Source organism: Oncorhynchus gorbuscha, linkage group LG24 (assembly GCF_021184085.1).
Source record: "Oncorhynchus gorbuscha isolate QuinsamMale2020 ecotype Even-year linkage group LG24, OgorEven_v1.0, whole genome shotgun sequence".
NCBI lineage: Eukaryota > Metazoa > Chordata > Actinopteri > Salmoniformes > Salmonidae > Oncorhynchus > Oncorhynchus gorbuscha.
The window spans coordinates 10254998-10267175 of NC_060196.1; the positions used below are offsets into that span (position 1 = coordinate 10254998).

Sequence of the window (12178 nt, forward strand, 5' to 3'; positions counted from 1 at the left end):
TGTGAGGGGTATGTAAAGGTATATTTATTTATATTTAAGTGTATATTGGTTATAAAGTGCTGCTGGGTGTATGCAGAATAGGGTGAGATCAGATGTGAGGTATATTAAAGAGAGTCGCAATGAAAGTCTTAAAATGAAAAGTCACATTTTGTGTTTATTAAACATGAACAAGTTTTAAATAAACCATATGAAAAACCATACTAAAAATGCATAAACTTGATAAACTGCATACATTTTCTCATTTTAAAAGTGTCTTGGGAAAAAAATTCAGTAGTGGAATGAAAATAATGAAATAGGCATTTGTGAACATCATAGACCCTACACCAGTGGTTCTCAACTGGTATTGCCTGGGGACCCAAATTTGACAGTGACAATTGAGTCGTGACCCAATATTATGAACTGTTGATGATTACATTTTGTAATGTTGTATTGCAGCTGCCTTCTTGGGCAGGCTTCACTTGCAAAATAGAGTCTGTCTCAATGGGCTACTATTATGGTATTAAAGAAAAACATTACACACCCATATTAACTGAGAAAACGTTTATTATACATTTAAGTGAATAAGCCATTTTAATTAGGCGATCAGTTCAAGAGTGGGGTGTAATACATTATCAGACTCAGAACATGACATTAGAACCAGTCCAATAATGTTAATGAACAGTGACACATACCAGTTTTTAAAATAGAAAAAACAACAATCATTAGGAGTTAATAATCACCAATTACCATGTGAATAGTTTTTGTTTTAAAGGTATACGTTTTTAACCAGTTCAATAACATGTAATATGAATGTCAGAATTAATTAACAGTAAAATTAACCTAGTGAACAATAACTCTTTAACCTGTTTATTTATTGCGTGTGTGTGGCCTATCAGTGGGAAAGCTGGGGGTGTTCCTTCAGTTTGATAAGTTTATTGAAGTCTGGGGTGATGGTTGACACGGTAACTCGGAGGTCATGCTGGCTGTCCAAGCTGTATCACACCCGGACGTGATTGAGAGTCCCATAGGGCGGTGCACAATTGGCCCAGCGGCGCCCTGGTTTGGCCGAGGTAGGCCGTCATTGTAAATAAGAATTTGTTCTTAACTGACTTGTCTAGTTAAATAAATGTTAAATGTAACATTTTTTTAAATGTACAAAAAATACCAGTTTGTTTCTGCTTTTAGTTTTCAGCACGGCCATAGCAGAGAAGCCACTTTCACACAGATAGGTACTGCTGAAAGGTAGCATGATTCTGATTGCATGACAGGCGAGAGCAGGATACTCTCCCACTAAGCTGCACCAGAACTGTGGCAGTGTCATTTCCGGGATGCGCATGCTCAGTCTGTGATCAAATGACAGCTCCACCAGCTGAGCCTCTTCGTTGCTTGGCAACGTGACGCTTCCCGTGAAAGGGGTCCCGTATCCAGTCGTCTTGTCTCCTGTTCTCCTCCGGGAAGTAGTTGCAAAACTTTACCTGCAGCTTGACAAGATGCTGTTTAACGTTTTTTTTAAATTAAATAGTACCTTCAAAACACCAGTCTCAACGTCAACAGTGAAGAGGGACTCCGGGATGCTGGCCTTCTAGGCAGAGGTCCTCTGTCCAGTATCTTTGTTCTTTTGCCCATCTTTTCTTTTTATTGGCCAGTCTGAGATTTGGATTTTTCTTTGCAACTCTGCCTAGAAGGCCAACATCCCGGAGTCCCTCTTCACTGTTGACGTTGAGACTGGTGTTTTGCAGGTACTATTTAATGAAGTTGCCAGTTGAGGACTTGTAAGGCGTCTGTTTCTCAAACTACTTGTCCGCTTGTTCAGTTGTGCACCGGGGCATCCTCTTTCTATTCTGGTTAGGGCCAGTTTGCGCTGTTCTGTGAAGGGGGTAGTACACAGCGTTGCACGAGATCTTCAGTTTCTTGGCAATTTCTCACATGGAATACTTCATTTCTCAGAACAAGAATAGATTGACGAATTTCAGAAGAAATGTATTTGTTTCTAGCCATTTTGAGCCTGTAATCGAACCCACAAATGCTGATGCTCCAGATACTCAACTAGTCTAAAGAAGGCCAGTTTTATTGCTTCTTTAATCAGCACAAATGTTTTCAGCTGTGCTAACATAATTGCAAAAGGGTTTTATAATGATCAATTAGCCTTTTAAAATGATAAACTTGGATTAGCTAACACAACATGCCATTGGAACACAGGAGTGATGGTTGCTGATAATGGGCCTCTGTACACCTATGTAGATATTCCATTTAAAAAATCTGCCGTTTCCAGCTACAATAGTCATTTACAACATTAACAATGTCTACACTGTATTTCTGATCAATTTGATGTTATTTTAATGGACAAAAAAATGTTAACGGTAGTGTTTGTAATTTTGGAACGGTATTGTATGTAAAACCATATCGAATGATGTCTGGGTCGTGTTTTCTCTTCTTGACAGGGCCTGGGTTGTCTGCCTTGTTGTTGACATTGGAAGCAGCAGTAGATGAAGAGGGAACTGCACATATTAAAAACTTGTCCATGATTTTACTCTGACAGCTAAACTACATGAATTAAATGACAGCTAACAATCCACATGTGAAATGCCTGCAGAACACATCTGAATAGTTAGCTATCAATCGAGACAGCTGTTAGAAGAAGATCTGTATTACCTGATTGGACATGTCACATTTAAAACAAAACGATGTTGCAGTGACATTTTTATTGGATCAGTGTGTTTATGTGTCGAGAAATCTGTCATTTCATTGGATCTGTGTGTGTGCGGGGTGGGGTCAGTGAGTGTGTGCAGTGCGAAAACACTCCAAGTCCAAACGTAACAAGCCATTTCAACACTGCTGACGCACTGTACATGTAAAGTCAGCAACAATAAGCGGTGAGGCGGTATCCTTTCAAAATAAAAGTTTCAGTGTGGCGGTTACCTTTCAAAATATTTTTTTATTACAAGTTTTATATTCTTGCAAAGTTCCCACAACCCCTTAAAATCCTACCGACCCTCCAGTTGAGAATCCCTGGCCTATACAGTACAAACACAATATATAACTGACTTTAGGCTTATATATGCCCTTTATCTCACAAAATGTCTGGATGCAATATTTTACCCAGGAATATTCTACATTGAAATCTGTTACTCTTGTTATTTGAAATGCATCTGTGGATCTTTTCTGCTGACAACATTGAAAATGTATCTTTTGTCTTATGCTGGGTTTGACGTAAAAGTCAGAAGCTATTGAGTGGAATGGTTAGTTTCTATGATATAGTGGAATGTTTTTTCTGCTGGAGTATCCATAGTTACTCTCTGAATGGCCTCTCTCCCGTGTGGACCTTCAGGTGAATCTTCAGATGGTGCTGGTGGGAGAATCTCTTCTCACACTGGGGACAGCTGTAGGGTTTCTCTCCTGTGTGGACCCTCTGGTGCCGCTTCAGGTCACCAGTCTGAGCGAAGCGCATGTGACACTGGGTACAGCTGAATGGTTTCACCCCTGTATGTACCCTTTGGTGCCTCTTCAGGCTGCTAGCCTGGGCGAAGTGCATGTGACACTGGGTACAACTGAAGGGTTTCACACCTGTGTGGACCCTCTGGTGGACCTCCACCTTCCGAGGGCAGCTGAAGCCTTTGTTACAGAACATGCAGGGGAACCATTTTTCTTTATCTGATGTTGCTCCACCTCCTTGAGCATTGGCCCTTTGGTCCTTTGAGTTCAATAACTGATTGAAAGGGACACAGCTATGTGAATTGGAAGGCCCAATCGATGTGGACAATGGGCCCCGATCCTTGAGCGTGTGTAAAGGGGAGTGAGTGGCGACATTTTGATTTTTCTCTAAGCTGTCCCTGTAATCTAAGAAACCTCTACCCTGTGAGTGTCCTTCTCCTAAGTGAGTCTCGTCTATATTCCATGTCAGAGGAGCTTTGCCCTCCACTTTCACAGTCACCTCATTTACGATAAGACCATCCACTTTCTTATCTAGGCACCCTTCAGAGTACACACGACTACTGTACCGGTTCCGGTCCCCTCTAGACAGATCAGTCTGCGTCTCTAAACCCAAGGGCATGTTGCCAGGGTCCATCTCTGTAGAGTAAGAACAAAACGGATCATTGCCAGTCTCTAACGCGTCACCTGAGTCCTGATGGGAATGAACCATCCTAGGGCTAGGGTTACCGTAAAGTAAATACTCTGAGCTGGGAGCAGGAGGACAGCGCACTCGCTCCAGCCCCAGTCTCTCTGGGTCTGATCTGTGGTCAGATCCTGTGTGTAAGAGCCCGAGTGTTACAGTTAAAGTCTCTGCTTTGAGGACGGCGTTCGGCGTTCCACTGACCTCCGTGATGCTGCATCGGGTCCTGGCCTGGGGCACAGTGGCGCGGTCCTCCGTGGCTACAGGGGGCGTCACTCCCGCCGCTGCTCCAGTCTCAATATCTCTGCTGTGTCGTGGGTCCACCTCTCTTTCAGAGCCCTTCTGCTTGACCCCAGGACCTGCAGCCTCTGCATCTGCTGACTGACACAAGAAGAGAGGAGGTTAATATCGGTATATGAGTTGAATTGGATAACAAAGTCTCACAAGCTCCCCTATGGAAGATAAATAAGAATGTACATGTAAGCAAGTGAATAGCTGAGGGGAGCCTTTCTGAAATAAATGGGCCACATTTAATGTACTGTAATTGTTTCTATGTTACACTACCACACTAACCTCTATCACGATAACATGCTGGGTTGAGGTTCCACTCCCCTCATCTATAGCTATAGGTTGGTCATCTCTCCACGTGTTGTCTTCCGCTGGCTTCACAAAGCTCCTGTGGCCTTCAGTGAGATGTCCTTCACCTGAGAGAGTGATTGGGGGAAAGAGGGTGGTTAAGGTAAGTACTACTGTCAATGTTCAACTCTATATTGTACACTATTGACACCGTCTACAATTGGTAAGGATGTAAGCAGGGCTGGACTACCACATCCGGGGGACCTGGGGCACCTACAGTGGGCTCTGAAATGACTGGCACCCTTGATAAAGATGAGCAAAAATGACTGTATAAAATAAATCTTTCAAATACTGAGCTACATTGTATGCAAAAAAAAAAGGAATTTATATTTTATACTAATACAATTGCTCAGAGAACAATATTTTGTTTAACATCCCTGTTTTCAATGTCTTTCAATTCTTTACCTTGCGAGGACAATGGCACAGACACTTTTTCAAAAATGTTTTATGAGTTAGAGAACACATTGGGAGGAATCTTACACCATTCCTACATACAGAATCCTTCCAGATCCTTGATATCCTTCATTTGCGCTTATGGACTGCCCTCTTCAATTCAAACCATAGGTTTTCAATGGGTTTCAAATCCAGAGACTGAGATGGCCATTGCAACATTTAGATTTTGTGACCAATTAAACATTTATTTGTGGATTTTGATGTGTGCTGGATGATCCACTTGCCGCCAAGTTTCAGCCTCTAGGCAGAGGCAACAGGGTTTTTGGCTGAAATCCTGGTACTGGGTCATGATGCCGTTGATATTAACAAGGGCCCCAGGACCAGTGGAAGCAAAATAGTCCCATAACATCAAAGATGCATTTCATAAATATTACAGAAGTTTATAAATAAGACGTATTGAACACGTTTGTAAAACCACAATGAGGACATACCAAGTTTTCATTAGTCATTATGTACATTGTACGAAAAACAGAGTAATCTTAAATAGGCACATAATTCATGATCAAATTCACAACAAATTTACAACATAACATACATAGGCATTAAAGGTAGAAATGTCATGCTTTAGGTCACTACCTTTTAGATGTTGTGGCATAGAGAAAGTTAAGATATCAAACAGGGGAGGTGATATTAATAATACTCTGAGAAAAAGAGAATGTTTTTGAATTTTCACCCTCCAGACATTATTTCCTAAAGGACTTAATGATGAAAATCCCATATATGTTATGTTGTGAATTTGAATAAGAATTACCCAGTGACTAATGAAAACTTGCTATGTCTTCATTGTGGTTTTACAGACGTGTTCAATACGTCTTATTTATATACTTTTGTAATGTTTATGAAATGCATAGTTATATTTGGCAGCACTCATTTGTTTTTCCTTTGCCTCCAACCCCCTTCGATGTGTGGAACGGATGTGGGTGGGGGCAGGTCTACATAAGGGTGCAAATTTTTAAAAATCACAAAAGCTCTGACGAAGGCCGTGAGGCCGATACATAAGCTTATTAAATATCAGTGATACTATCAAGAGCAGTGTGCTGTTTCCTCTTTCCTTCATCTTGTTCAATTGTTGCCATGCAGCTGCAAATTAGATTGCTCAGATGTGCGATTGCCTTTTGAATTTTGTATTACCAAATTATATTTTGAAAGAGGCTAAATATTTTTAATTAATGTTTTCTTTTCAGTCTTCTCCATTCCCACTGAATTATGTTAACTGTAAGGATTTCTTTCCTAATAATAATGTAAAATTAACACATTTACAGAAAGATTTGTGTGAAGGCTAATGTCCAAAAGATGAACTGTTTGAGGCAATTAAATATTTTACATCTGGATAAACACCAGGGCTTGACGGTATACCAGTAAAGGTACATCAGAACTTTTTTGATGTACTCAAATATCAATTTTTAGCATGTTTGAATTAATCCTATAAAAATGTTAGACTTTCAGGTATTCAACAAGAAGTATGTATAAAGATTCAGTCCATTTAAAAAACTGGAGGCGCCTTATACTTCAATGTTATGATGCGAAAATCCTGCCTAAATGCAGAGCACATAGAATAAAACATGTTTTACCAGATATTGTTCATCACGATCAGACAGGTTTTTTACATGGACAATATATTGGAGATAATATACGACAATTACTTGAAACAATTGAACATTATGAAACATCAAAGATATCAGGTCTTCATAGCAGATTTTGAAAAGGCGTTTGACAAAGTACGACTAGAAATTATATATAAATGCCTGGATTACTTTAATTTTGGTGAATCTCTTATACAATGGGTTAAAGTTATATACAGCCACCCCAGATGTAAAATAGTAAATAAAGGTTATTTCTCAGAAAGTATTTAGCTTTTAAGAGGAGCAAAACAAGGCTGACTTGTCTCCATATCTATATACTACAGTATCCCTGCAGCACTTCCCTTCCCTATTTTTTCTACACATTTACTTATGTTGATTCAATTTAAGTCCAGATTACATTTTGTAACATGCAATATCAAGAGTAATGCAGTCATCTCCTGATAAATGAGTGAGTGAATGTATGTGTTTATGTACATAATGCATATACTTAAACACAGACTCTGTGATATGACGTGACCACAAACAGTAGTGTGAACCACCCTCCAATATCTCACTTTTCATTACATTATCTACACCTACTGTTAGTGTCATGTTGGTTAATCTACAAAGAACTTGTGCTTGCCATATCATCCTGGGCACAGTGAGACACACAAATGCGCTACATACACTACCACTGCAAACACTCCCAAGAGCGAAGAGAGCAGCTGTGCCTGGACTTTGCAATCTCCTTCTTCAAGTCCCCCTTCCGACACTGGCTGCCTATCGAGGGCAAGTGACGGGCAGAACCACCCATAGCACCCACCTCCTCTCTATCCCACATGCCAGAAGAGATATAGCAAAAGAAAAATCACCCATAACCTATTTCTGCCAACTCGGAGGAGTCTCATTCATACTTTTGTTTTCTCAACTAAATGGTGTTTTATTGTTTATGTTTCGATGTTAGCCTATACCCATATATTTCCGTCTATAACTGCCATGTGGGACTATTAAATAAAATAAACAAGTTCACGACACATCTGTTCCACAAAAATATAAACATATTAAATTTTTCTATAATTATTGCCAGGTTGGTTTTCACAGGCTGTTCATTTAATTAATCAATTAGGTTAATTCATTGTTGTGAATCCCTTTTAGGTATTTGTGATTTCAACATTATTCAACTGTTTGTTATGTCTTGTATTATGTACAACCACTATGGCACTACTGTAGTACTGAGCTATGCCATGTGGTGGAGGAAGGGAGACAGGAAAATAATAATAATAATATGACTAATGAAAGCATACTTTAGTGTAAGACAAGACAAGGGGAGGGAAGCTCAAAATAAAAACATGCTAGACAGATGAGCCAGTGTATTGAACTGAATTGCACATTAATTAATTGACAATAGCTGCATAAGAGCTCACTTGGCGATCTGAAAGCTAAGTTAATGTGGAGTTTCCACGTGTTTATGTTGTTGCTATTTTGAATCGTAGAAACTCGTTTTAGCAGCGTAACTGTCACGGAAATCAGCTTTGTTTACATACCGGGGATAAAGAGAACAGTTTTGGCTGTAATGACGTCCAAAATTGGAGGCATTAGCTCATCACACCATTGATATAGCAATGGACACTGACAACGAATTGAATGCCTTTGTGGCGCAGGGGTGATAGTTCGGTAATCTGGCCTTGGATGTAAGGTAATACTACTCATTACTTCTTGATATACTATTTATTGATTATGTTCCATGCATCACATTATTTTATTGAGTATGACGATATGAAATTCAGTAAATCAAGAATCTGGTTAGAAGTTGCTAAAATAATTTTCTCTTAATTGACCTTCCTGATAAAATCCAAAACTGCACGATAGCTAGCTACGTACTTAATTATTCAGGGAAGTATTGAATACTACTATTCAAAAACTGACCAAGACCCAATTCTGGGTAACACATCTCAACACCTGCGCACATGGGAACGGGGCGACAGGCTCCGCAGTCTTGGTCATTTGCTAAATGTACCTCTTGCCATCTCTCTGTATCCGTCGAGGATCTTGACACTACTGGGACGACTGGCGGGGACGCGCTCTCGCATTGTCCTCTCTGCGCGCTCCCGTGCTACCTTCACTTCCAGTTGCTGTAGTTTCCTCCGCAATGTCCTGGTTTCTTTCTGGCTTTGAGTTATTTCCAAACGAAACACTGCATAGTCGTCGTCTACGAGTTTACAGATTTCTGCAACGGCTGCATTCGCTAGCACCTCCATAACGGAGGCTATTTGAGTGTGAAAAACCATAACGTTGCAGTTAGCCATTGTTAGCTAATGTTAACCAGATAACATCTATCAACCAAGTTCTGTCTCCAACGCGAATTAAACACTACCTAGGGTAAGTATGTGATGCGGTGCAGGTAAATTAGTCATATTTTGAGTTCCAGGGTATTAATAATTGTCTACATAACAACAATAAAAACGCTAACGTAGAAACTGTTCTTAGTCACTGTTCACTTCCGTTTACACTAAAGAGAAATGATCTTATTGGTTGGCGTCATAGTCCAAAGGGTGTGGTTCAATGAAAAAGTATGCGCTCTATTCTTTTAAATACGGTACTGCTTATCACATAAAATCTCCTATGATCTGTATCTTTCACGCTGAGAGTAGACTTCTTTAGAAATAGAGTAGAAAATAATGACTTAATTCCATTTACATCACCTCAGTATTTGATTTATTATGAATCCCCATTGGCAGCAGCCACTCTTCCTGGGGTCTGGCAAAATTAAGGCAGTTATACAATTTTAAAAACATTACAATACACTCATAACAGATTTCACAACACACTGAGTGTGTGCCCTCAGGCCCCTACTCCACTACTACATATCTACAACACGAAATCCACGTGTACAGTGCAGTGCATATGTTATCATGTGTGTGTATGCATATGTTTGTGCCTATATTTGTGTTGGTTCACAGTCCCCATTGTTCCATAAGGTGGATTTATTTTATTATCTGTTTCTACTGCTTGTATCAGTTACCTGATGTGGAATAGAGTTCCATGTAGTCATGGCTCTGTGTAGTACTGTGTGCCTCCCATAGTCTGTTCTGGACTGTGAAGAGACCTCTGGCATGTCTTGTGGGGTATGCATGGGTGTCTGAGCTGTGTGCTTGTTGTTTAACAGAGAGCTTGGTACTTTCCACATGTCAATCAATAACCTCTCACAAATACAAGCAGGGATGAAGTCAATATCTCCTCCACTTTGAGCCAGGATAGATTGACATGCATAGTATTAATGTTTGCTCTCTGTGTACATCCAATGGCCATCCGTGCTGCTCTGTTCTGAGCCAATTGCAATTTTCCTAAGTCTCTCTCTGTGGCACCTGACCACACGACTGAACAGTAGTCCAGGTGTGACTAAACTAGAGCCTGTAAGATAAATATTAAACTGTCCTTATTCTAGCATAGATTTACTGTCTCTCTAAACAGGTATTTACACAAGTACAGTACCAGTAAAAAGCTTGGACATACCTACTCATTCCAGGGTTTTTCTTAATTTATTGTAAAAATGTTCTACATTGTAGAATAATAGTGAAGACAAACTATGAAATAACACATATGGAATCATGTAGTGACCAAAAAGTGTGAAACAAATCAAAATAGCCACCCTTTGCCTTGACAGCTTTGCACACGCTTGGCATTCTCTCAACCAGCTTCACCTGGAATGCTTTTCCAACAGTCTTGAAGGAGTTCCCACGTATGCTGAGCACTTGTAATGATTTAACTATTCGAATAATATCCGGACAGTCGAACTACATGTTTTTATTTTTTTTTTACTTAAAAAAAAAAACTTAAATGGAGACATGCTCACGGGTGCGCTGTGGCCTGCTTGTTTTGTTAGAAGGGTGTAGAGGGGCGAGAGGAGCAGGGGCCGGTGTGTGTGACAGTAAATATGTAGCACAGAGGGAGTGCGAGAAAGTAGCCAAACCGACTTGCACTAGTTAGACAAACTTGCTGCTGCCTTACATATCTGTCATACCATCTGGTAGTGCCTGTCTTAATTGCATAAAAGAAGCTAGTTAGCTACAGTAGCCAGCTAGCTAGCTAGCAAAAGTAGAAAGTCCATTAATATGAGACAGCCTACCTGATGGTTGATCGTTGTAGACTACTCCTTCTCATTTAGCCAATTAAATTCCGCAATTGCATTTTGCAACGATTAGAAATCTCCCATTTCACTTGCTACGCATGGAGCCTCTGAATGTAGCGCCACTTTGATTGACAACAATAAGAAAAAGCTTTACCTGTGCCTCTTTATGGGGTGCACTCATAAAAACTGTAATGGTCTATGCTTGTAGGATATGTAGAAATGTCACACATATAATTGTATTTAATTTGAGACATAAGCCTTAGTTGTTAAAATAGGCCTATATGTTTCTCTTAAATGAATACTCTCCCAAGTAATTCAATACTAATGTCCATGGATATTTGAATAACAGTGCCCATCCCTAAATCAGTCCCTCCAATGATAAAAATAACCATGACATTCAGCACAGTCAATTTTGTATTTAACCTCAACAAAAAGGTCATACACACAAATACGTTGAAGTACAGTACTTTGATTGCACCACAGATGTATGTGACAATTATAATAACTTTTCTTACTGTGGTAACACTTGACCTTTTCTGTGAATCTGGTACCCTCACTTTGATAGAATACTTTTGAAAAGGTTCAACATTAGATTACGCACTGTTGCACTACTTGAATTGAGGCACTATTGTATCCTCATTTATAAAACACCAGCATCATGGTTTTAACAATGGGGAGAGGTCTGCCCATGATAAAGAGATGCTTAACTTTTTTTGACACCGCACACCACAAAGCAAGTCATGCAGGGTCTAGAATATTATCTCTTATCTTGATTATTGTCCAATCATATGGTCAAGTGCTGCAAAGAAGGACATAGTTAAGCTGCAGCTGGCCCAGAACAGGGCAACATGTTTTGCTCTTTGTAATCAGAGGCTAATATCAAGAAGCCAGTCTCTCTGGTCTAAGAGTTGAGGAAAGACTGACTGCATCGCTTCTTGTTTATATAAAAAACATGAATGTGTTGGAAATTCCTAATTGCTTGCATAGTCAACTTACACAAACGCCACCAGGGGTCTTTTCACAGTCCCCAGGTTCAGAACATATTAAAGGAAACGTACAGTATTGTACAGAGCCAAGATTGCATGGAACACCATCTCATATAGTGCCAGTGAAAAACAAACCTGGTTAAAAAAAAATAAAGCAACACCTCACACCTCTCCCCCATGTGACCTACTTTTTGTGTGTACAGTCCATTCAGAAAGTATTCAGACCCGTTAACTTTTTCCATGATGGAGGATGGAGGCCACTGTGTTCTTGGGGACCTTCAATATTGCAGAATTTCTTTGGTACCATTCCCCAGATCTGTGC

General features: G+C 39.9%; 2 protein-coding genes across 2 annotated transcripts in view; both read right to left on the reverse strand.

Moving 5' to 3' along the window:
• The window catches only part of LOC124012384, a 34523-nt gene extending 25255 nt beyond the window's left edge, over positions 1–9268 (reverse strand). The window contains exons 1-3 of the mRNA XM_046325953.1: positions 8759–9268; positions 4664–4794; positions 4295–4471 (exon numbers count right to left, since the gene is read on the reverse strand). Coding sequence (XP_046181909.1) covers positions 4295–4471; positions 4664–4794; positions 8759–9047 — 597 coding nt within the window. The 5' untranslated portion in view covers positions 9048–9268. The remainder of the gene's footprint in view (positions 1–4294; positions 4472–4663; positions 4795–8758) is intronic.
• Positions 1–12178, reverse strand: part of LOC124012386 (zinc finger protein 205-like) — a 303385-nt gene that overhangs the window by 243561 nt on the left and 47646 nt on the right. The gene's annotated exons all lie outside the window — the stretch shown is intronic.